The sequence below is a fragment of the Drosophila mauritiana genome, chromosome 3L (genome assembly GCF_004382145.1).
Source record: "Drosophila mauritiana strain mau12 chromosome 3L, ASM438214v1, whole genome shotgun sequence".
Classification (NCBI taxonomy): domain Eukaryota; kingdom Metazoa; phylum Arthropoda; class Insecta; order Diptera; family Drosophilidae; genus Drosophila; species Drosophila mauritiana.
Window position 1 is genome coordinate 1,494,358 of NC_046669.1, and position 22,730 is coordinate 1,517,087.

At 43.0% G+C, this 22,730-nt stretch overlaps 1 protein-coding gene across 2 annotated transcripts; it reads left to right on the forward strand.

The window, feature by feature from the left end:
• Nucleotides 1–289: 289 nt before the first annotated feature.
• On the forward strand, nucleotides 290–7,489 carry LOC117140063 (transmembrane protein 184B). 2 transcript variants are annotated; one of them, XM_033302808.1, is made up of 8 exons: nucleotides 290–653; nucleotides 3,150–3,402; nucleotides 3,456–3,621; nucleotides 3,687–3,945; nucleotides 4,136–4,475; nucleotides 4,731–4,805; nucleotides 4,865–4,949; nucleotides 6,155–7,489. In XM_033302808.1, exons 2-8 carry the CDS (start codon nucleotides 3,151–3,153, stop codon nucleotides 6,436–6,438), a joined length of 1,461 nt encoding a protein of 486 aa, XP_033158699.1. In that variant the 5' UTR covers nucleotides 290–653; nucleotide 3,150; the 3' UTR covers nucleotides 6,439–7,489. The 2 variants fall into 2 exon arrangements, with proteins under 2 accessions (XP_033158699.1, XP_033158700.1); XM_033302809.1 differs by lacking the exon at nucleotides 6,155–7,489 and adding an exon at nucleotides 5,173–5,908 and having other exon boundaries at nucleotides 292–653.
• Nucleotides 7,490–22,730: the final 15,241 nt, after the last annotated feature.

Consider the following 22,730-nt stretch of genomic DNA (forward strand, 5'->3'; position numbering starts at 1 on the left):
AACGAGTCTTAAATGTGCAAGTGCTATAAAATATTTTTATAATTTGTTTTCATTTTTCTCTGTTAATTAAATTGGTACTGCTAATTTATGTTGTTATCATATTAGTTGAACTTGCTTATGTTTTTTTAGTGTCAAGTGGAGCGCAGCTGTTAGGATGCGGATGATGCGCAGTGTGAACACTTGTGGTATTTAATTAGCAAACGGAAAGAAAATACCTACGCAGCACTCCTACGCAAATACTGCAAAACATATGTTTCGGTATTTTTTATGTATTGGCACGCAGATTTCAGCGCTTAGTGTAGTTAGGTCACACACCAACACGATTCCTGCGTAGTTTTCATTTATTTTGCTCCGCTTTCCTTCGCTGTTTTCACACCCACGATTCGCGAAAAAAACACCCAGGATTTGTGTCCAAACATTGGCAAACACTTTGTGTACCTCCGCGGGCATAAATCAACCGATCTGGGCCATTCTCTTAGCCCCAAATAAGTGCGACGACGTCAGTGGGCGACGCGACTGGCGTCAGGTGAAAAAAAAACGAAAGAAAAACGTATTGGGATTCGAAAATCTATATAAAACGGGTGCAGCGAAATTAAACGGAATTTGCAACTGTGAAAACGCTTGAGAGCGTGGAGAGTTGCATTTGAAAAAAGGTAATTAGCGTACCAATTAAAAAAGGAATCGTTCGGTTTGTGCGTGCAGGTTTGTGCATGTGTGAGTGTTTGTGTAAAAGTTGTTTTCCCTGAAATGGCAGGTTGTGGATTACCCGATTCGATGACGAAATAATTGAGCTCGTTTTTAGTGTTTTCGTTGTTGTCAATGTACTTTTGCATTGATAAGCAAGGTGTTAGTGTACGTGTGTGTGTGTGAGTGGAAGAGCAATGAAGATAAGCTCGAGTCTTCTTCTTTCTCCACTCTCCAAAAGGTCGTTTCGCATATGGTTTATTGACGCTGCATATGTTTTGTTTTTGCCTGAAATTCAATTTACCACTGAAGCCCCACAGCAAGGCTTCCGACCTCCCACACACCCTGCTCCATAATTAGCAACTTACCGCGCCTCCTTTTCCCCCACAATCATCGCAATATGGCTTTTACTCGTCTCTTGCCACCTTTGGAGACTCTTCTTCGCTTGGAGACTTTTGCTTGGCCAATTTCTGTGTATCTCCGCCAGCAGCAACTTGTTGTTGCTTCTTCTTTGTGCAGCTGATTGTGTTTCGCTTAGCCTTCTCTCACTCTTCCTCTTCCCTTCTTTTGGCCATTTACTTCTGGCTTTCGGTGTCGCCGAGATTCGTAAGCAAATTTCAAGCGTTTAACATTTAACGCTTTGCGTTTTGCTCACAAATTCGAGTTCAACAATGCGAGTATTATTAACTTTTGCACGAGTTCGTGACTCATTCGTTATCACTAACGTGATTTTTATTCCCCTAATGGGAAACTCTTGTCAGCACAACTGGAATACGCACAATATACAATAAGTATTCAAAACATCCGAAAAGTTTTTATATTTGAATTCCCTTTCTGGAGTTAAAATGCCTCTATAATCCCAAAATATCCCATTTGTTAAAACTTATTCATATAAAAAGGCGTATATAACACCTTTTTTTGTTAAGTTTATTAGGTTTTTCGTGTTTCCCAACCCTTTTGTGGTGAGTCAGTTGCGAGCTATCTTGTACTTGATATTATAACTTAAAAATGAAGACACTCCTCAAAACTAAGTTTTTTCTTTTTTAGTGGTGTTGAATAAATAATATCGCAATTTACCATGAGCAATACCCTTTTTTCCCACTGTTCGGCAAGGAACTTTGACATTTCATTTTACTTCCTGTTTGTCATTTCCGATTTTTTCAATTATATTTCACTTCGATTTGTATGTTTTGCCTTTTTGGAATATTAGTGTAAGTTGTAAAGTGGATTCCATTCAAGATTTTAATCTGTATTCAACATAATTCCGTATTTTCCCCCCTGTTTCCCCGAATGCTTATCGCATTTCTTGGACCCCATAGTCCACTTGAACTGCCATATGTTTCCGTTCCACCAGAACTTTCAGTTCATTTGTATGCTTCCCGACTGAATCCATTGCACTTTCGGTTATTTTTGTACGCTTAATAGCGTCGCATCTCGAAAAGCTCCCCATTCGAGATTATTTAAAATAAATTTCACTCAAATGGACTCGTTGGATAAGCAGATGCACCCCACGGAACCGCCACTGGCTCAAGATCTATCAAATATGTACTTCATTCTGCTTGCTTTGCACTCGCCTATTGATTGGTTGGCATTCCCAGGCGGGTGAAATCGATATGGAGCAGTTGGAAGTGACCCTGAGACAAGGTGGAAGTGGGTGTGGAGGTGGCCATAACTTTCCTTGGCTGCGCCAGAGTCCATTATTAATATTGGATTGCGTGATGATCTAATGCGCGCGCCTCTGTCCCTCTGCTCCCAAAATCCCACCACCCCCTTTCACCGCCCGCCGCCAACTCTTTTGTTTGTTTTTGTTTCTGCTGCCGCTCCACATTCCCCACTTTGCTTCTTGCTGACCCAAATCCGTCCAAACATTGTTGCAGTGCTGTCACAAATATTGGGACAACATGAAAAAGATTCATAGAACACATATGAATTTATAAAGCTAAGAATATTTTCAACACCAGCTCTTTAACTTCATAATAAACCTTAAAAATCCATACTACCGAGCAAAAAAAACACAGATATTAATGCACATACATATGGGTGTTTATTCAAAATCATAATTATTCAATGACTATTATTCAACATCTGCACATGACTGATTCACAATTTCTGACCAAGCGTGTTGTTTAAACTTTATATAAGTGCGAATAATTCGAAAGCATTCCAAATATGGAAATACAAAGAAATATTTCCCTAATGATTATGAGTTAGGAGCTTGAATAAATCAGGTGTAACTATTATATAGCTAAAAGCCCAGCACAGCGGTGCTGAAATGGGGTTTCGTGTCTCTGAGTAAGAATGTCATTTTCGGAGCAGTGTTCGTGTGAAAGTCGAGACGAGAACGTAAACATTTTGCCTGCCTAGCTGTCTGTGCTGAGCACTTCAACTGGCCGCACAATAGCTCCTGAACCTAGCCCAGTTACACCCACGCTAATCCGTCTTCCTCGTTCTGGATTCCATTGCAGCATGAGCACAACCGCCGCCAGTCTCATCGAGGCGGCTCTAAATGCCAGTAGTGGAAACGCCACGGCTACGACTGCAGGATCGCTTGAGGCTACAGGGAAGCCCAACTACGTGGTGCAGGTAAAGAACACTCCGATGAGCACGCCGCTGGACCCGCTGCTCCACGTGGGCGATGGCATCTTCCTGCAGACAAAGACCGCCCAGGTCCTAGCTGGGGTGTGCGTCTGGGCCGCCCTCTTCATCACCTGTCAACAGGTGAGTTAAGGCGTCATTGGTCTGAGTTGTGTACTAATGGATATCCTTGGCAGATCTACCAGCACCTGCGCTGGTACACGAATCCGCAAGAGCAGCGCTGGATCGTGCGCATCCTGTTCATCGTGCCCATCTATGCCACCTACTCCTGGATCAGTCTGCTCTTCTTCAACTCGGACAACGTTTACATCTACTTCTTTACGGTGCGCGACTGCTACGAAGGTTCGACCATCTCATTTGGAATGATTTCTGCCCATCGACTAATTGCTAACCCCGTTCCCACGCAGCCTTTGTCATCTACAACTTCTTGTCGCTGTGCTATGAGTACCTGGGCGGCGAGGGCAACATTATGTCGGAGATTCGCGGCAAGCCCATCAAGACCTCGTGCCTGTACGGCACCTGCTGTCTGAAGGGCAAGACCTACACAATTGGCTTCCTGCGCTTCTGCAAGCAGGCCACTCTGCAGTTCTGCCTGGTCAAGCCGCTGGTGGCCTTCATCATCATCTTTCTGCAGGCATTTGGCCACTACCACGATGGCGATTGGAGGTAATGTTGCTTATCTTTAATGACCCGCGTTATTGCATCTTAAATGGTGGCATAAAAACAACGAGCATGTGCAATAAACTGTTGTGATCTTTACCAACTGCAGTAAATCTGTAAATAAGTAACTCTTTGCAATAGAGACGACTTATAGGTACATGCCGTTCCCACTAACATCTCCTTATCTACATTGCAGTGCTGATGGCGGTTACATTTACATCACGATTATCTACAACATCTCCGTGTCGCTGGCGCTGTATGGCCTCTATTTGTTCTACTTCGCCACGCGTGATCTGCTGACTCCGTTCGAGCCCGTGCTGAAGTTCTGCACCATCAAGTCGGTCATCTTCTTGTCCTTCTGGCAGGGCGTGGGTCTGGCCATCCTGGAGAAGGCCAATGTTATTTCGCCCATTGTGGACAGTGCAGGCACTGTCACCGTGGAACCCGGTACCGTCTCCGCCGGATACCAGAACTTCTTCATCTGCATCGAAATGCTGTTTGCCGCCATCGCGCTGCGCTATGCATTCCCCTATCAGGTGAGTTTTGGAATGTCGGAGTGAGCAAGATTTTACGCAGCTATTTACGATTTTTGGTGATTAGATAGTGCTGGGTTGAGTGCCTTTTTGGGTTATTTCGGTGTTTATTAAGCGGCTTTCCTTACACTTGTTAGTTATCTGAAAGGTATTCGTGTAATGCTGACTTGGCTAGAAGAAATCAGCTAAAACGAAGTGCTTGCAGTAAAAATAACAATAGTTTGCAACAGATACTTTAATGTTGTATGCTCTTTGTAGGTCTACGCACGCAGCTGCATCAGCGATGGCCACGGACGGTCTGTCACCATGCAGTCCATTTCCAGCAGTCTTAAGGTAAGCTGAGATCTTTCCCTGGGAATTTCCGTATCTAATAGTCCCTTACTCCTCCGCAGGAAACAATGAATCCCAAGGATATTATGACAGATGCTATACACAACTTCCATCCGCAGTACCAGCAGTACACGCAGTACAGCTCAGGTTGGTTTTTACTCGCTTTCTCGTCTTTTTAGCCCAACTTCCTCTCTTTGTGCTCGTGTCTGTGGCATGTTCGTTCTTTTCATCGAGCCTGCTTAACTTATCTCTTGTGTTCGTTGCTCTCATTTAATGCATTTCGATGCGTATTTCCATTACTATTTCCATTCCATTATCGTTATGTTTTTCACACTTTTGTTTTTCTTTCTTGTTTTCTTATCTTTTGCAGAAGTAACCTCGGCTCAGCGTTACGAAAAGCTCTAAATCAATATCAAAAGCAAAACTCCAGCGATGCTCGCTACTAAACACTAATTGCAATCACAATTCCACATTTCCGAGCGGATCGCGATCCGCAAGCGAAGCAAACAAGTGTACTTATAGCCCTAGCCCTAGCTTAATGCCCCAAGTATCCCCCGAAACCCAACTCAGAGAGGAGATACGTACTAGGCCTAGTTACTTACTTACTCACTCCGCAAAACGCTGAAAGCTGAACAGAAATTAACTTAGCCAGTCCATTGAGTTCAGGGCCTTTAGAGTTGCCTCTGCGTCTGTGTTTCTGTATTTCCTACGTTTACACTCTACACCTAAACTTAAGCGTTTTTTAAACAACTTATTTAGACGTTAGCTATGTACGAAACGAACTATAATATTGTACAATATTATGTATTTGTAAACAAAGATTTTATTATACTGTATGCAACAATGGCAGTCGCTGAACAGGATCTCCCATTCAAGCGGTCTTCAAGATAGATTCCCCTCAGCATTTATTTACGTGTTTCCGTTTCGCTCAAAGATACCAAAAACTAAGTTTTTCCATCTTTTATTTTGATTTCCCCTTTTGACCACCTTTTTTGTGATAAGCTCTCGTCGTGCTTCTATTTACTTCTGTTTGTAAATGTTTAAACCAATTGTATAAAATATCTAAAATACTTAGCAATAAATGTACGATAAGCTTGACAACTGTTTGCCTCGCCTCGTTTTCTTCGTTGCATGTTTATTGGCCTCTTTCCAACTATATATCATATATGCATGCCTCGATTAAGATTTTTATCGTAGATTTACCTAATAACTAACAACTGCAGTAACTTACTTAATCGAGGCATGGTTGTGGCAAGCATGGCATGATCTAATGTTCTTTGTAAATAAGTTAGACCCTCGATCAGTGTGACCCGATACGATTAAGTCCATTCCCTCCAATGAAACCCGCACAGGTGGCAAGAACTCCCGCGGCATTCGCGTCTCCAGCTACGATCCCGACGATCCCAGCTCGGGAGCAGCAGCGGGAGGCATGCAGGCGTCGCAGCCCACCAGCGGGGGATACGATGCGGTGGCCACTGGACCAGGATCTGGCGGCAACGGCGGCAGCAACTGCATGGCCTCAAAGACGCTGGGCAACCAGAGGAAGTTCCAGCCCGGCGGCCAGCGGGTGGCGACCATCAGCCAGAACTACAACGAGAAGACCATGCTGCTGAGCAGCGACGACGAGTACCAGTAGAGGAATGGAGGTTTGGGATCGAAGGCCCCACTTATTGTTAACAAAAATGAGTCTTTCGTTCGGATCCGATTCGATTCGTTTCGTTTGGTCTATCCAGTGTGCTGATTCTGTCGCTTGTACAATAATCTTAGGTAGCCTAGCCGAGCAGCACCACGACCTATTGGGCGGAAGATTAAAGATAACGTAATGATATACCCTGTAAAGTGGGGTGTGTGTGGCTGGAGAAGTGTAGTCTATGGATAAGTTCAGTACACTTTTATTTTTTAATGGATGCACCTCTGCTTTAACCAATTGGATGATTTATATAGAGAATTTTGAAGGATTATCTATAGATTACACGTGTGTCCAGTGGTCCACCACCCCAATACGACTTAATCTGCGCAAAGGTATTTTGTAATTTTACACCGCATATGTAATTTGATTCGCTTCGATTCCATTTATCTTCTGTACATTTGTCTGACAATTCAATTGTAAAGCGAACCAAAAAGAAACTGAACAGAAGAAATCAAAACTAGCGAAAACCGAACTGCAAATGCACTTCTTGCGTCTCACGAACCGTCTACAGGCTGCTTCTACAATAAACTGGCGGAAAAGCTGAGGAAAATCTACACACAAATATATTTATAAGCCAAGGCTAATTTTTAAAGCATACTTAACACAATACATAGCTAACCTATAGCGAATTCGTTAGTTGAATGAATGAGACCAGGTCCAGAAACCAGTTTCCAAGTAATAGGACTATTTCCGGGCCCGAAGTGTATAAAAGAATTTTACCCTGTACAGAGAAAGCGAGGTGCTCCAGACCATTGGCCACCGCCCGAGATCGGTCGAGAACAGTATTTTGATAAGTAGCCAGGCTTCCCATCAAATTACGTGTGTTTCTGGACCAGCGTGGTGACCGGAACCGGAAACAGAGCGTAAGAACCGTAGGAAACGTCAAATTATGTATAATTATCGGGGGCGAACTGAAGGAAAACCGAGGCAGCAACGTTTTTATGTACATTTTTTCGTTAATAATATGAAATGAGAATAAAGTAAATGTCATAAAGTACTCTAAATCCATTTATGTATATAATATATCCAATGTTTTATTTATGATGGCACGGCTTTGTTGGTAAGTTAAGGCCCTGGCGCATACATTTTACAAAATGCGTTGGTTTTTCAGAATTGCATTCATTTAAGTAAAATATTTGATTTTTTAATAATTTAAATATTAAAACCGTTATATTCAGCATTCAAATTGATTCACCTAGTGTTGCCACCTTTTTTTGTATATTTAAAAAGGGTTTGAGTATGCGGTGGTGCAAGCATTTGGTATTAACGTGTCTACGCTGAACGGTCCCTTTAGCGCGCCTTCTAGTAACTTTGTACATTCCGGCTGCGGTCACACTGCAGAACCCTTTTAAACCGCAGAAATCGCTCGCGTTTTTTGTCGCGGCGTTTAATTTTTTAAAAGAAACCGAAGGAATATTAACATTTTTCCTGTGAAAGTGATCGATTCGGCCGCGTTCTAAACCCAATACCAATTGCCGCGATTATTGGCGCATCATTCAGAAAACAAGAGAAACACGCAAGCGAAAAAAACGAAGTTGTGCGGAAAACCAGTTTTCTTTTTGCCCAGCGAGCAGCAGCAACAACAACAAGCGCGTAGTTAAAAAACAAGCAGAAATCCTGTTCAGTCCTGAATTAAATACAACCAGCAACCAGCAAGAAATCAAAAGAAATATGCCAATGAAAGTGTCGTGCAATAAAGCAATAAATTAATCAAAAGAGGAGTACGAAAACGAGATTTTCCCCAGCGATTCCTGCGAACTAAGCTTGTTTTAGCCGGACTAACTAAAACGTAAGTACAAGCCAAGTATACGTATACACACACATCTTGTAAATCGCGGAGTTTTGCTGTTTTCGTGTGGGTTTTGCCATCTTCTCTCCTTTTTCGCCTCCTTTTTGGCCGCCTCTGCAAGTGCGCGAGTGTGTGTGCGTGTGTGTTGTGCAAATGGCAGGTAGAAAAGAAACGGTTGATAAAAAAATCTTTTCAAGGGCGGACGAGAAAAGTCTATTTTTAACCTCCTTTGTGGCTAATTTTATTCGCCATTTCGTTTGATTGCCCCCGAAAATGAACAGTAACACTTTATGTAATTGGTGGAAAAGCGTAATGGCATGGCATCCCGGGGAAAAATCAATAAATCAGCGCCGCTGCAGCTGTGTTCTCGTCCTGCATGTGTATGCGTGGGCTGTTTTGGAGCCAGCGGGCGTGAATTGGGGTAGGAATCGGACCTCTCTCTCTCCCGCACACTCCGCCCTCTCTTATATCCTTGCCTCTCTCTCGCTTACCCACACATGCATGCAGGCTTTCGCTATCCGTGTGAGCCGCAAACAACAAATAAGCCGCTATAAAAAAAACGCGTATTTTGGCGGCCCCTCCGCCCACTTTTACCCCGCCTCCTCCCCAGTGCATTTCCCCATGCAAACGAGAAAAATCAATAAGAAACCCACTTGGCCGCAAGAGCTGTGAAAATAAAAGTCATCTAAGACCGAGTGCAAACATGGAAATAAGTTATTAACCCAATTTGCATATGTATGCGAGAGCATCATCGCACGGACAAAAAGAGAAAATGCCAGCGACTATAGTTAATCAATCAAACCAACACGAAATTCTGCGAACCGCAAATTAAGTGACTCAGTCGAAATTCAAATGCCAACAGCTGTGCGCGTTTAAATTTATACGCTTAGCGCACTCTGCTCTCCGTTTTCTGGACCCTAAGCCAAAAGAACCAGAAGCGTGGGCATTTCGATTTGGCCAAAAGTCAAGTAGCCAATGGACTTGCGGGGCTTCCTCTGCGTCACTGTTCCACTGCACTTCTTATCCTTATCTCGGCCAAATACTACAATAAACGTTTGGTAAATCAGGAGGTGGTGGCACCTATCTATTGAAACTTATTGGGAAACCAGTATAACTGAGCAAGGCGGAAACTCCGAATTGTTTCTGGGAAAGTAGGTTGCCAAAGTTCCTATTTTTAGGATTCAGTAAATTTAGCGCCTTCCGCCAATCAATCAATAAGCTCAATCAGTCTACTGCCCCAAAAATGCCTACGGTATTACGACGGATATCACTTGATATCGGGGCGCCAGTAACGCGAGATTGTTTATGTTTACTTATCATAAGTATGAAAGTGCCAGTGTTATCTTTTCACTGAACTTAGCCACAGGTAAATATAAGTAAATTAAAGTTAGCAGCATTATCATTCATATGATTCATTTACAACATAAAATACAAATATTAACGGAAACTTAAGGATCCATTGTTAACAGAAAGAATCTTTTTCTTAACCATAAGTATTACAGTAGATTCCTCTTGACCAGTGACCACTGTACATGAGGCACATGAGCTCATTTCCACCGCTGACCCAGAATTCGTTCTCCCTCTAATTCTCCTCAGCCACACTGTAATTTACAACAGTTCGCCAAGCCTCACTTACTTTAATTGTCGCATTTGTTGCGACCACACATGCTTTTCTTCTCAGTGTGTGTGCGAGCGAGATGCCGCAGCCATGACGCCATGTTGCGTGCTCCAGAATGGGAGGGCGAAAGAAACAGCAAAGTAGTATGAGAGAGGGAGGGGGGAGAGAGAGGTGAGCAAACAGCTGACACTTGACTCTCCGCACAAATGGCAATTACAAATGTTTTTACCGTTAGGGGGCGGCAGCGCTGCCACATGTGTAAATGAGTAAGTGAACGCTACCGACTTCTTGCTCGTCTCCCGTTTTCCATTTCCATTTCCATTAGCATACAAGCGGCCAGAAGCGGAAAACAATGCAAAACATATTTTCAATTAGTTAATCAGTCACAGTCCCAACAGCTGTCTGTATGTGTGTGTGTGTATGGGTGTGTGACGGTGGGTGTTTGTATGCTCGAAAGATATGGGAAAGTGCGACCCTTACTTTGTAATCACTTGGGCTTGCAAGGCACAGCCATGGCCAACTGTTTAGTTTCACTCACAGATGTTTGGAGTTATTGCCATGTAATCCCAGACATTTCATGTTATTTTCAATGGTATAATGATGATTTGTAGTTCTTGCATAGTTTTTCCGATTTTATCTGAGATAAAACTCGAATATATCAATAAACAGGCAGACTTCTCTGTTTACTTATTACTTACGCTAGCATTGTGAATGGAAACCATCCACTCACAAAACCGAAAATAAGCGGAGATAAGCTCTTGGGCAACCAAAATATCGTTTGCAGGCAGTGTTTACTGTGTTTGCTGTGCCCTCACCTACATTTGTACTGTATTTGCCGGTTGTTTGCTTGTTTGCCTTTGTTTGTTGCCTTTCGTTTGTTTGTGTGAAAGTGAGTCAAATGAGATATGCCTCCCTAGGCACGGGCCTACATACATATCCATTCCATACATACATACCATTCCATTCCCCGATCCCCGAAAGCGATCCCCTAGTTCACCCACATTCCCCATTAGTTTCTGCCTTATCAGCAGGGTCTTCAGTCTGTTGTTGTGTGGCGTACTTTTCCATTGAACTTTTAATGGCCGACCTGCAGCCGATTTAATTATTGAATTTATGGCTGTTTCGAATTCGGCGGTACACTACAAAAAATAAAAGCTGAGTGGTAAATTGCATTCGAGACACTTTCGAGCGATGAACACAGGGTTTTGCTCGAAATTAAACGATATTATGACTTATGCAACCAGATAATTTATAAATTAGCTTGCTCATTACTTTACAATTCATTGGAGGGGCAAACTTAATTAGCTGAATGGCACACATGTTGCAAATTAATTTGAGTTGTGCACTGCCAACCTCCGCCTTAATTGTCAACAGATTAGTTTCAGCCGGGTGTGGCTCCACTGCCCATTCGCCATGCCAAGTGCGCCTGGCGGGTGTGAGCAATTAGCCGGCTTCTCGGCGAGAATGCGTTGATCCCCCAGTTCCCAGTCGCTTGGCAAAAGTGTCACGCCAGCTGGGAACCCAAGGGGGGATTGGGGGGCAGTAGTTGCCATCGAAGTGCGGGGGATGGCCGCGATGGAGGAGGCTCATCACGTTCGACTGCCCAGATGCTAATCGCTCCTTGTGGCGAGCTATTTTTGGGGCACGCTTTGTTTACGTTTGGCCCCAGGCATTCCAGGTGGGCGTAGCTCTGTTTTTGGATGCCATCATATATTTTTGGCACCATTCGCCGATTTTGGGGCGTTAGCAAGGGCGTGGGTGGCAGGTGAAGTTGGTGGGAGCATGGGAATATTCTCTGTGTCCTCCGCAAATTGGACTCAATTGGAGGCTGCAATTGGTGTGTAAATTATGCAACAGCAACAGCAGCAGCTCACATCAATCAGTTCATAAATCAATCATTCTCCCGAGAATCGAAACTTACGGCCAATTGAAGCCAATCAAAATGGGAGTCTCGATGTGGCCAAACTCAATAAACGCATGTTTATGGCCATAACGTATGATTTATGTGCCCATTCGACATTCGAAGGGGGTAAATGCAATTCCCGGCACATAACCTTCGGTGGCACCTACGATTTTGCGCAACGCGAAAATCAATTTTCAATTTGCATGCCGAAAAAAATGAATTTAAATACAAATTGAGTGTTTTTCGCGTGCAAAATTATGCAAATTAGATAAGTCAACACGATGGTGGGGCGGGGGGAGGGAGGTGGATCATCCAAAGCCGAAGAGAAACCGAAATGGCACTTGAGGCCAAAAACAATGGGGTTTCTAGCACCCTTCGGATGCGCTTCGCAGCGCAACTGAAGTGCTCAAATACCCGAATGAGCTGACGAAGTCACTTATCGATTGTTTTCGATTATTACGAAATAATGCGCTTCAAGGGGGGAGGGGGGTGTTGGGGTGAGGGGGTCGTCCTTCCATGCAACCACTGCAATTGCAACTTAGAGCGGTTTAAATTCAAGATAGTTACCTTAATTGAGGTAGCTTTTGGTCATGATTAAATGCTACATAAATCACAGCTAATACTAACCAACTAACTAACTAGTTAATAGCTTGTAAGGCCACTCCCCAATTCCCAATTTGTGGGCGTTAAGAATAAATCAAGCAACCAATCAATTCCACATGGCAATGTCCTCCAAACGATGTGTTTTGATCATCAATAAAACCTCCCTCGATTAATCCATTTTGGCGGCACGACACAAATGACTCCCAACTCTCGTCGATTCGATGGCTTTTGGTCATTTACCTTTCCGCGCTGCGTGAGTTCATCCCCCCATTCCCTTTAAATGCCCCAAAAGGTGGCACAAATCAAGATAGATTGTTTATGGCCAAGTGGTTCTAGGTGTGCAGATCGCAGGAGGGGCTATTCGGCATTGGCCCGAAATTGGGATTAAAGCAAACGTGTCGAGCGTCGCGTTTTCTGTGTCACTTTGCATGTGAATCATGCGGCTTTTCTTTTGGGTTTCCCTTTTCGGTTGGCTTTTCCGGCCGAGAAAATAATAAGTATGAAAGTAAATAGGTCATTATTAGTTTACTACTAGTGCTAGTGATTTTTTGTTTAAGCAATTAGTAAATACTAATTAAAAACCAGATGCCATAAGTATAGTTCGCATTACCACTCCTTTCACTCGCCATTTTCCAGCCCGCTTTTCTTTTCTTTTCCCCATTTCTGTCAGTGGAATGCCGCCATTCGGCACTCGACTGACTTTCTTTCCACTTCGGTTTTGGGCATGGAAATGGAAATTTGTCAACTGGCCGCTGCATTTGACCCGCTTGTCGCCCTGGGCGATCGCTTTATTGTACAATTGCGCGGCTTACAACATAATTTGCCAAATGTGATTAGCAAATTATGGACATGGACGGCACTCGCGCAGCTTGGAGCTCGCTTTCAATTCAACGCTTCGTTTAACTGCGGCAAATTGAAAGCTGCTCGGCAGCAGCAGAAAAAAACAGAAAAGGCTGAAAAAAACTGAAAAAACTGAAAAAACGGCAGACATGAACTAGCAACAATTACAGAAAATTGAAAAAGTATACTATACATACGGTTTTGTGGCAATAAAAAAATTGGCCAGCATGGAGTTCATTGACTTTTCCGCTTTTTGTCTTTAACTGTGGCATATTTCTTTGCTACCCCTCCCCTCCCCCCGCTGGGGGTTTATCTTCACCGTTTTTTTGTACTATTTACTGGCATTGGAACCCAATACCCCAACCCTGCAATATATTCTCGATCTGTTCCCGATCTCGATGTCGTCATAATGGCGTGGGCTCCATCACTTGGCTTTGTGTGGCCTTTTTTAGCCATTACATGCCGCGCATTTAGTTTAATTAGACTGTGTAATTATGCATTGCAGTGTGGGTGACGCGGTCCAAACAAATTGTAAACAAACTGAAAGCGCAGTAAACTCTCGTTTTATGGCCCATTTCAGCTTTCTGGGAGTGTTTGCGGAACTGCACATAAAGTCCCAAATTTACGTGTTTCCCCTTTTGACATCGGACTAAGTTAGTTCTTTACTAGCAGTTAGCTAGCTTAGTTGCCTAATTTCTCTATTCGTTGTTTTTAGCAGTAGATTTTAGGCCATTCAAATAAATAAATCATTAGTCGCTCCGTGCTAATGATTGTTCTGTCTGTCCAAATATTTGATTTCGTTTTGTTTCCCATGGGATTTCTAGAAGATCTAGTCATTCTGGCTAATATTGTGTATTAACTAGTTTTTAAGATTAGAGAAAGAAGCGAAAAAGATTGATGATGGTAGCAGCAGAACTTGTTTTCATACCTAATATGTGACATATAAAGTTATGTTTTGAAAACATAAACATATTTTCATTTTAGTGGCAGTTGATTGAATATATGTTAGTTATGCTATTGGTGGGGCATGCCCCCGACATTCATTCGCATATTTGAAATTGCTGAATATTTGTTTGTGGGCGACGAATGACTCACTCACAATGAACTCACCCTCAGTTGAGTCTTTTTTTTTGGGCTGGAAGATGCGCTGCTTCCGATGGCTGATGATGATTCAACAGCAAACATTTGCCTTCTTATAATATAATATAATAATTTAACTTACAATTGCGGCGACTTTCGTTTGCAGATTGATGAAAAGTCGGCGTGGAAATCAAGCAGCGGCATTTTGCGCAATTAAAATAAGTGTAGTGCCATTTTCCTGCGCATTTATGCTTTGCGCAATAAAAGTTTATTAACATTTTGCACATTTGCCTAGCAACAACCGACGTAAATGTTTGTTTTGTTTTTTTTTTTTTCCAACAGCAGACGACCGCAAAAGTTGGTTAAGTTAGCTGTTGGATTTACGTACGTAACGGTACTTGAGCATGCTCAGTGTTGAATAATGATGGCGCATAAAAAATATGCATTACAAAAAAGTAAAAAACGGCAAAGCCGTAGATTAGCAAATGAGCTTGTTTCTTTGTCTTCGTCTTTCCCATATGCAAATCGCGACTTCCCGGCCACGCCCACTGTCAGTTGTAATTTCCACCGCCCAACTCTCCGGATTTCCACTAAATTTCAACTGGAAACTGGATTTCCAATGGAAGCTAAGGAAAGTAAAACGGCGCTTATCTAAGTGCGTTTTGGGATCTAAGCGGGTATTTTTTGTGAACTGGAGCCAAACTCTAATCGCCACAATGGAGTGCACAATGTGGAAAGTTAGTTCTCCCCCTCCTCCTTCCCCTCCCCCACTTTGTGATAGAATCTCCAAGCAGATTTTCTATTTTTCGTGTGGAGTGCGAGCTCAGACGAGATGCACTGCGCGAAATAGTGTGTTCTTAGATGGAAATCGGAATATATGTGCTGTTGAATAACTTCCAAAAGGGAGTGAATCAAAGAGAGAAATACTTCAGCAACTTCATACAGTTCAAAAGAGTCAAGTAACTTCAATATCACCTCTCTTTTCCTTCAGTGTGCTCTCGAAACGCAAACGGCAGCAGATACAGATACAGATACAAATGCAGATACAGATACAAATACAGATACAGATATAGAATGGCCTGTGTGTAACAATAGCTATTCAGCGCTTGGATCCGCTGACGCTGCCTAACTGCCACTGCGCTCTAATAATTATTTATAATAATTACTTTTTTGCGGCCCGCTGTTTCGGACATTAGCAGTTCTTTATCGGTTTCCATCTCCATCGGGCTTAATTAATCTCGCTGCCAAAAGCGTGTTTCTCCGCCGATCGAAATCGAGCGCTGCTGACCTTGGCGAGATTCGGTTGGACTCTCATAATGGCCACATTGCGACAGGCAACGCACTCGCTTCCACTGATCGCGCGACTGCAGTTCGATCGTAAATCATGGCCCCACTGCACGCACTTTCCCACTATCGCACTACCCCAAATATTTTTTGGCACGCCAGTGCAGCCGGCAGCCTGCAGCCGGGAAAATGGAGATGAAAAGTCGGGGGAAAACGAGCGCCGCCTCAATGCCGACGTCGAATGCACCAGCACACAGTGCATTTGTCGTCGATCCTGACATTAAACATTTTCGCAGCCGACAATGTCAGAAATGATGGCCCGCTGCAGAAACGAAGGAAGTTTCGAGTTTTCCAAAGACCGAAGCTGGAAATACACTTACTTTAGGCCATGATAGTGTGTACTCATTTTCTGAAATAGTGACTTGCCAGCTGAATTTGCATGCATGCATTGAGGGTAATTGAATGTAGACTGCATCCATATTTCCCAGCTACGTGCCAATTTGCATTGAAATCGAATTGCATTATGTATTCATTATGCCCAGCTGATGGAAGGGAATGTCTCACACGAAAAAGCGGCACCAGCTTGCACTTTTGTGCATCTTCTGCTCTTTTTGTATTTATTTTTTTTATATTTTTTTTTTGGCTGTGCATGTGCAGATGGCTGTGAGTGTGGGGCTTCTTTTGCTTTGTCGCCTCGAGGTCATAAATATTTCGTTTTCGTTTTGAAAATAAAAATTCACTTCTGCAAAATAAACTTTTTGCCAGACTCTTTGTTCGTGGAATTTGGCTGTGCTTATTTCTTTTTGGCCGGGCCAACAAATTAGCATATCAACAGAGAGTGAGTATGAGACCCATACTCTGAAGACAGTGCGCGACATGAGCGTAGGCACTCGAAGGGTTCAAGATGTATTTGAACTGCTCACCTGCTTATTTTTTTGGCCATTTAAAATGTTAATGAGTAGTTGCGGCCAGAATGGAGAGCACGTTCCAAAAGCGCTGCTGTTTGTTGGCCAAGTTGCGCGGAAAAGCCATTAAATTGTGATTTATGCTTACAGCCAGAGCGGTGGAATGCTTTGTGCCGATTTCTGTGGCTGTTCCTTCTGGTTTCCTGATATTTTGTGTAATCAACGTGCATTGAACTTTCGCACCTCGTCGCCTTTTGTTTTCCTTTTGTTTATATCTCGTCGGGCCTACGAAATTGAGGCAGGTCGCTCTTTTACGGCCAAATAAGCCTTTCATATCAGACGGAAATTTAAGCGACATTCGCCCGCTGCCAGAAATTGTTTTTGGGGAATTTATGTCTATAAACATCCGATTCGATTTGGATTCCACCCATTCATTCAAATATTGTTTCTCCAAACAATCGTGATGATTTACACAACTTGATGATTTATGAAACTATGAAATCACATTAAGAAACCATTGGATATTTATAATATTTCGCATTGCCGTTGTATTTCACCGTGTAAAGTTTCCATTCAGCGGAATTAGCATATGTTTATAGCATTTTTGGCATATGGAAATTTTCTCTTTAACATGTTTATTTAACTGGCATTTGCTAAGGAGACATTTGATACCCATTTGTTGTGACGAGAATACCGTCTAGTAAAACATTTTCCCACATTTTAAACATGCTAGTTTTGTAGCTTTCAGGGCATATTTGTGTTCACACCTTTTTAATGTTTTTTGTAGCTATTTTCATGATTCCCAAATACTTGTTTTAAACCACACTTGTATAATCACCATATATGTATGGTATGCAAATTTATTGCTGATAATCAGATATTATAGAAAACTTTCTTGATGTCTTATGTATTAAATTTTCCCCAGTGCATTATCGGCTTTTTGTTTACTATCTGCCGAAGACAACCAGTGCTTTATTTTCCGCACATTTCACAAAAAAAAACACTGAATTTGCATAATGTTTCACACGCCGGCCCCCAACGCACACACACAAATGCACTCTCACTCAGTTGCAGCAGCTCCACTCTCTCTCTCTCAATATGCTAACTTCCTTACTCGCAAGTTGCCGATGCACTTGCATCACTCTCTGCTTCCTCTCTCCCACTCCCACTCGATAGCTAGAGTTCGCTCGCGAGAGCCTCAGCGGCGCTCTCTCTTTTGTGGCTGCTGCCCGCTCGCTCAGAATGGATCTTTGGTTCAGTGTGCTTTGAGCTGTGCTCGCGAGCGTTTCGAAGAAATATTGCTGAATGCTTTAATGATTTTGTATTTATTCAACGCGTCACTGTCGCGCGCGTTGCCATAAAACCAAATAGATCGTAAATTAGGTGTTTCGAAGTTCGAACGCCTCTTTTGCCGCTCTCTCCCATTGCGTTGTATCTCTGTTCAACGAATTTCGAGACACGGCGGCAAGCAAATTTGATTAACAGCTATCAAAATTGTATTTTTGCGCTTCGACGTGTCGGCATTTAATCAGCAATTCATTTCGGTGTTTCCAATAATTGGGCAAAATCGGAATCCCAAGGCCCCGCATTAAAACTTCCGTTTGTCACCTTATAAGGTGGTCATCATAAAAAGCGATGAAAACCAAACCAAAACAGTGCTAACAACGAATGTGTAACAAACGTGTATGCAAATCAATTGTGTAAGTTTCCTCAGCGTGGGCATAAAGTCGATAAAATACTATACGCAAATCGTGTGAACAGATTCCAATCGAACGAAAAAGTAATGCTAGAAGTTCATATAAATAATTAATAATATTCTAATGTTCATAAAGTTGTAGATTGCAAGCTTAAGATTGTTGAAAGTTCTATAGAACCAGTGCAGCAAACATACTCACATTCCACATACGTATACTCACACCAAACAGCTGTGCTTAATGTTTTCACAGTTGGCTTGGCTTTGGCTTTGGTTTTAGCCTCAGTTTTAGCTTCGGGCCGACTTGGGTTCGTTTTCGCTTGAGATCTGTTGACTGGTCTCGATTTTTCGGTCTCGTCTCATTTGATTTCAAGGGCCTCACATTTTGACGCCTGATTGAGTTACAACCGGCGCCCCACCGCTCGTAAATCAGTTTTTAGAGCTGTACTGTAAGCTAGTGCCAGGTACAGGGAAGCGTGGATAACTTGAACTTGCCATGAGCTACAAAAAAACACTGACAAGTTTTTCCTATGCATACCGAGTGACAAATTTGCGTGCATGTTTCACATAGCGAGGCTGTACTGTGCTATTGAATACTGTATTCGATTCACCCATGATATTACACCGTCGGCCTCTTTGCACTCTGCGTGATCTTTAATTATGAATTAAGCGCAGCTGCGTGGAAGGAAGGCTCCCACAATTTGCATGTCGTCCCATTCCATTTCACTTCCTCGTCGTCGGGGGAAAAGGTCAGACTCAAGTCAATGCCACGCCGAGTCCGCTAATTAACGTTGCACTGGCTTTGCGCCACCAGAAGTACACTGTAATTGCACTTTACGCGTTTATAATGACTGTTCGTTCGGCTGAAGACATCAAGAAACATCAAAAAATCAAGAAATCGGCGGCAACTTCAAGTCGCCGCTGATGCTAATTTAAATTTTGATTTATTATCACGTTCGCCTGCAGTCCGTGTTCGCATTCAGGGTCACTTCCCCTTTGTAGCTGCCTCCTCCAAGTGCTGAGCTCCACTCCCGTTGGTAAGTTTGGCTGGTAATGAGTTTGCTTTGTTGGGCATAGATTGAGATCGCTGTTAGTCGGGTGCAGTGTCCTTGAAAACGAGCCAACAGTGGGAGGTGCACTGGGAGAAAGGGTGTAGCAATCACATATTGATTGAAGTTAATGCCCATGCATAAGGTTTATAGTTACTTTCATATAAAGTTGTTACTTATATTTTCGAGTGCATAAAATCACTGCAATCACTGACCTAGCAACCGCTTTTCAGAGCCCTCGCCTTTTGGCCTGGCCAAGTGCAGTAAGTAGTTGGCTGAATGAAGAGCCACGTGCAGTGGTTCTCACTGGTGGCCAACGAGCCAGCAAGCCACCCAAAACACCCAATCCATCCAAGCACCCATAAAACATTCGTGGCCAGTGGCCAGTGGCCAGAGTCCGAGTCAGACAACGCCCCAATTCGGTTTGTTGGTTTCTGGGCCGCAGCCGAAAGTGAATTCTATGGTTTTCCCTTCTGGTTTCCACTCGCACGCCAGGCTTGATGTGTGTTTTCATTTTATTTTCCGCCCATCGAGAGCTCCTCCTCATCCGCCGGCTTGGAAAAGCAGCCAACGATTGTCCATGCATGGCGCACATAATTGGCCCAAACGCCAAATCGACAACGCATTGTTTTTGCGGCTAGAGATGTTGGCGTGACGAGCGGCAATCCTGTCGAGGTAAACACCTTGGACTTAATGGCGCTTTCTATCAAGGTCTCCTCAGAAGTTACGGGGTGTTGCGGCTAATGCCTCTTTAGCAGCTTTCGATTAAAGATTCTTGGAGTTCTTTAATGAAGTAATGAATCTACTGCTGCACTTTGTATGTGAGTGTTTCAGTAGCTGTATTGATTTGCGATTAATGCTTCCATTGGCTCACTTATCGTATCTCAGTCAAGTTCGTGACTTTAAAGTTATCACATTTATTTTATTTATTTATTTTACGAGCTCCCATATTGTGTTACTAGCAAATTTGATTGATGATAAACCTTTGGCAGCGTTTTGTTACAAATTAATGTCCCAACTCTAACTTGACTTTAAACCGTATTTAGTTACCGATTTCTCGCATATATCTTTCGCTTTTAATTGCCATATTATGCAAACCCGATTGAGATTCGAGTTGCTGGCTTCCATCTCTGGACACTAGACTTCATAGACATACTCGCACATAGAAACTGCCTGGAGGCTCATCATTCTGGCAAACAATTTGCCCAGCAATTTGTGAGTGCCCGCCTGGCCACTCGTTGTTATTTTATTGGCTTGTATGGCGGATGGCTCCATCGATTTGCAAATCATCGCGCGATCGTCGAACCCCTCCACTCGAGACCCGCCCAACAAAACGCTTTGCCTCCCATGAGCACAGGCCATTATGATTGTTATTCCTTTCTTTCTTTTTTTTAGCCTTATTATTTTTTATATATTTCCATCGCAGCGCTGCTCGCAACAATGTGTTCCCTTATAAACTTATCGTTTGTCACTTGGCTCTATCTATCTGTGGTATCTCTCGGATCCATCGATTCACTCCAGTGGTGCGGCGACTGGTTTCGGGTGGTTGGATGTCGCTGGTGGGGAATGGAGCCACAGCCATTGACATTCACAGCACACTCCCCTGTCCGCCGTCCATTGCTTTGTTTCTAATAAATAGGATGCAAAACAAATAGAAAAGAATATTTTATTGGGGAAATAATAGAAGGGAAGTAAGTTGTGATTCAATAATACAATAGACTCTCCACCTTTGTGGTTGTTGGCCTATGGAAACTTTAAAATGACCCATAAAATATGCTTGCGAACACACATAACTTAGTTATAGGATATTTGTTTATGAACTATGTCATTCTGCTGCGGAATATATCAATATAAACTATCAAATACCTATGGATGTACATATGTACCTTCCCAACTTTCGCTTATAAGATTGGTTCCTTAAGCTCCCCCACAACTTCTTAGCCAATTACATGGTTTATCTCTGACAGTCTTCTTGATGTTTGACTTCAAACTCCAAACTGCTGCCCACATTCCTTGTGTGTTTGGCTTTGTTGGTTTGTTTCCAATTTCCTACAACGCTACAAGCCAACATGAGCAAGTAGCTCCTCCATAGCTCACATGCTCACATTGGCGTTGGCTTGGGGTCGTCAATCGTCATCAGCGTCGTCATCGTCAAGTTGTTACGCCCAAATTTGGCAGCAGATTCAAATCAGGCGGCGAGCGCCCCTCGATCGTTTTATTTATTCACTCCATCGGCAGTTAATATCTTGTTTGGACCTGGTCCGTCTGTCTAGTGGCTGGTGGCGTTGTTCTAAGCCTTCGGCACTGGCTATTACTCACGACCGACCTTTGTTTGCTATCCGAATGCGATAAATGGGTTTTATATGAAAGTCGCATATAGAAATCTGAGTTTTGAACGGTGTTAAGTATGCCAGGTTCACTGAGCACGACGTGGGCGTTTCGCGATTGATTCCAATGGGATGGCATAGTCGCTTGGAGTGGAGATGCCTTGGGTGGAGCCTCTCCATCAGCACATTCCAAAAGGTAATCCATGAAATTGTTTCTGTGTTTATTGTTTGCTCATAAACGTTGGTTGGGGTTACCTAATAATCTGTTTATTAACTATCGCATCTCCTTAAACAATTTTCCCCGCGAAGTACCAACTACATACATGGCTGATCATAAGGAAAATAGCTGATAGATTTCCGCAATAGAAGCGTTAATTCAAAAGTCATACATCAATGACGAACGTTTAATGTTTAAAGCCTGCCATTAGCTATTTAATTACACGAATTTCGTGTAGAATATTAAGTAAACCAACATTGGTGGCCATATATGGACTATAAATCAGCCACTCGCGAATGCTGGGAAAGAATGAAGTCATATCCGAGCGCAGAACGTGCAATTATCGAGTTACAAGTGGATTCGCTTAGGTTTTCCGTTTTCCCTCTGCTGCCGATTGTGCCGTTCGTTTCTGATCACCTCATGCATGTCGCCAAGTGAGCCATAAATTACATAATTGCCGTACGTTTATCTACTGTGATCCGTGGCCTTTGTTTTCGGTTCGGAGCGTTCATTGAACCCCCTGAGCTCCCTTGAGCCCAACTTGCGTCCAGGAAAATCCTCAAGATACGATCTAGCTAGTTGCAGCGATCGATTTTTGCCAGCTGATTGAGTTACTCTTTGTTTGCCCGCCAGACAGACGGACTTTTGCACACGATTTGCATGATTAACCGCTTGATAGAGTGCGCAGCTTATTAGTGCTCATGTTCAGCGTGTAAGCTGCGTCTTTGTATGCAAATTTTATATATAGAATATTATAATAATATATGCGGTTTGATCGTGCCTAAGAGAGTTTCCTTGTCTACAATAACATTGCATTCCTTCCACTTTTAGAAAGCATCATTAGCAGGGGCTTATATAAATAACTGGTAAAGCACTTCGATTGGCGATAGCTTTCAGTTTTAAATGCTCAAGAATTCGCGTGTTTTTGTT

What these genes read in the sequence shown, in the direction of transcription:
- LOC117140063 (XM_033302808.1), top strand. Translation starts at nt 3,151, where the DNA reads ATGAGCACAACCGCCGCCAGTCTCATCGAGGCGGCTCTAAATGCCAGT. An exon ending in TCTTCATCACCTGTCAACAG is followed by an intron (nt 3,403 to 3,455) that starts GTGAGTTAAGGC and finishes TATCCTTGGCAG; the next exon opens with ATCTACCAGCACCTGCGCTG. An exon ending in GCTATGCATTCCCCTATCAG is followed by an intron (nt 4,476 to 4,730) that starts GTGAGTTTTGGA and finishes TGCTCTTTGTAG; the next exon opens with GTCTACGCACGCAGCTGCAT.